The sequence below is a fragment of the Haliotis cracherodii genome, unplaced genomic scaffold (assembly GCF_022045235.1).
Source record: "Haliotis cracherodii isolate W230 unplaced genomic scaffold, xgHalCrac1.p SCAF_11, whole genome shotgun sequence".
NCBI lineage: Eukaryota > Metazoa > Mollusca > Gastropoda > Lepetellida > Haliotidae > Haliotis > Haliotis cracherodii.
The window spans coordinates 45,047,233-45,049,892 of NW_027266266.1; the positions used below are offsets into that span (position 1 = coordinate 45,047,233).

Consider the following 2,660-nt stretch of genomic DNA (forward strand, 5'->3'; position numbering starts at 1 on the left):
AGAGTTGCGTCCCTTGGGCACACCAGAAACCTTTGATTGTGGGTTCGAATCCCGGTTCGCCACGATTATGTTTCTAGGTTTGTCAGCACCATACCCGTGCTCGTGGGTTTCACCGAAGTGGTAAACGTGTGAGACCTGCATCACTTCGGGCTTTCCTCCCACATTAAGCTGACACGCCGTGATATAACTGGAATACTGTTAAAAGCGGCGTTAATCCCAACTCACTCACTTAAACATTGGAATTTAAGAACAATAATACAATGTTGCTAATGTATGCAAAAATGCTGTGTTCATTGTCGGCGAAAAGCAGCGAGATACGTTTGACGAGGCTGCACAAGTATAGTATCGAATAACAAGTGGATAACAAGTCCTGGTTTATTGCATATAGCGACGTTTGGATGAAGATGCTTACACCGTTATCAAGTCTATTGTTGTTAATGTTAATCTGCTGCTTATCAAACATACCATGTACATATAGAGTCGCACCCCATTGTGTCGAGCTCGTAGGGACCTGAAAAAGTTCGAGTTATCCGGGGTTCGAAACATCAGGGAAATTATATGCTTAATTTGAATACTTGGGACATTCGACACATCCAAGTTCGACACGACGAGTTTCGACTGTACCTTTCATTACTTGGTTGTTGTCACTTCAGCTTGATAACAGTGTAAGAATCTACATGGAAACGTCGCTATATGCAATGAACCAGGAGTTGTGCGTTTTCTTTTTAAGATATTTGCAGTTGAAAATCAAACATATGACAAAATCAACAGATAGGTATAGTTTCCTTTGCTCCTCAGTTTATGGGATCTAATTTCTGTTCCGACATTTGGACATCGTACGAGTTGTGTCTTACAATGAATAAAAACACCTTCAGCAATTAGTCATCCAAAATAGATGAGTGCTTACCCCGAGTCCTCGTCTGAGCCCTTTGGGCTGACGTAGATGTGGACTGTCTTGGAGTGACCCAGGGGCAACAACAGCCCCAGACACAGAGCGACTACCCACGTCATTGCTTGGTTTCAAGTGTCACAGTCACATAACATATCGGCCCTTTTACATAAAAGAATAGCTTACCCTGAGTTCCCGTCTGAGCCCTTGGGGCTGACGTAGATGTGGACGGTCTTGGAGTGACCCAGGGGCAACAACAGCCCCAGACACAGACCGACTACCCACGTCATTGTTTGGTTTCAAGTGTCACAGTGTTGGAGATTACAATAGTTCTATGCACGTGCATGGACGGGAACAAGCAGGTGGAGAACTTGGCCTTGATCTTCTTAGAGATACAAGAAACTGGTTTTTACTGATATTATTACGTGTTGGATTATTCTTCAGCTTACTGTGTAGGTAGATAAGATTGGGAACTCTATATAACGGCTTTCTTAAATAGCATATTTGCTTAGTTATGTCAACAAATATTGTAAAAACTAATACATCGTGTTTATTCCAGTTATATCACGGCGTGTCAGCTTAATGTGGGAGGAACGCCCGAAGTGATGCAGGTCTCAGACGTTTACCACTTCGGTGAAACCCACGAGCACGGGTATGGTGCTGACAAACCTAGAAACATAATCGTGGCGAACCGGGATTTGAACCCACAATCATAGGTTTCTGGCGTGCCCAAGGGACGCAACTCTGCACAGCGAACCTCGGTGCCTTAGACGACTGGGCCACCCGTGCCCCCTTTGTGTTATTATAGCATGAACTAAGTCTGTTAAAGCCTCATCGTCGACTCCCAGCTATTTATGCTTCAGAAAACAAAACACGAGCATCAGATGATGTATTAACCCTGTCTGTCGTTTGTATTACTGCCTCACGTTATAACCCACGCTAAGTACTCCTCTAACCCTAAACCCGTGTATGTATGTTATTATTTTAGGACAGTGCCATATTTTCATGATAATAAAATGCCTAAACCCATTCAATATTCATAAGAAATCTCCTCTAAAAAGCTGAGTCGATTGTATGATACGATACGATATCAATAGTTCATTTGTAGCTTAAAATTATTAATCAGAAAGCCTTTTGAACAATCAGTTATATGTGTAACACGCATACGTTTCTAGAAAGCTTGTTGCGTTCTGTAATTGATGTAACCATCTGCTTCAACAGAAAACAACAACGAAAGCAACAAAAAGCTCATTCCTGAATTGTTGGATCTCTCTAAACGGGCTTTAGGAACAAAATACAACACATAGCATAACTAACAAACAACATTATCGTCTGAATGTATGCTATTAATATAATGACTACTGTTTGTGAATATGGTTGCATGGAGAGCATATACGCTGTAAGGCCTGTAGGGTGTAGTGGCAATTAAAGCACCAGTTTATACATTGAGGCTCTCCCGGCACACCACCAGGTCAAGGCCATGTTGTCCTTTCAGTTGACGCCAGTGCCATCCACAAATACACCGCTACCGGCGATGACGTAGGAGTTGGTGCTGTATCTTGGGATGTTGTTGCCCCTGGGTCACTCCAAGACAGTCCACATCTACGGAAGGTCCACGGGCTCAGACGGGAACTTAGGGTCAGGAACACTTCAGTAGCTGTAGGGTGGTACTTTGTCAGACGTTGTTGTGTGTTGGTTGGTTTGTTGTTTAACGCCTCACAATATTTCAGCTATATGACGGCGGTCTGTAAAAAAATCGAGTCTGGACCAG

The 2,660-nt window shown here is 43.1% G+C and overlaps 1 protein-coding gene across 1 annotated transcript in view; it reads right to left on the reverse strand.

Moving 5' to 3' along the window:
• Positions 1-1,189, reverse strand: part of LOC139455857 (uncharacterized) — a 23,239-nt gene extending 22,050 nt beyond the window's left edge. Inside the window, exon 1 of the mRNA XM_071237399.1 lies at positions 1,076-1,189. Coding sequence (XP_071093500.1) covers positions 1,076-1,179 — 104 coding nt within the window. The 5' untranslated portion in view covers positions 1,180-1,189. The remainder of the gene's footprint in view (positions 1-1,075) is intronic.
• Between the last annotated feature and the right edge of the window lie 1,471 nt (positions 1,190-2,660).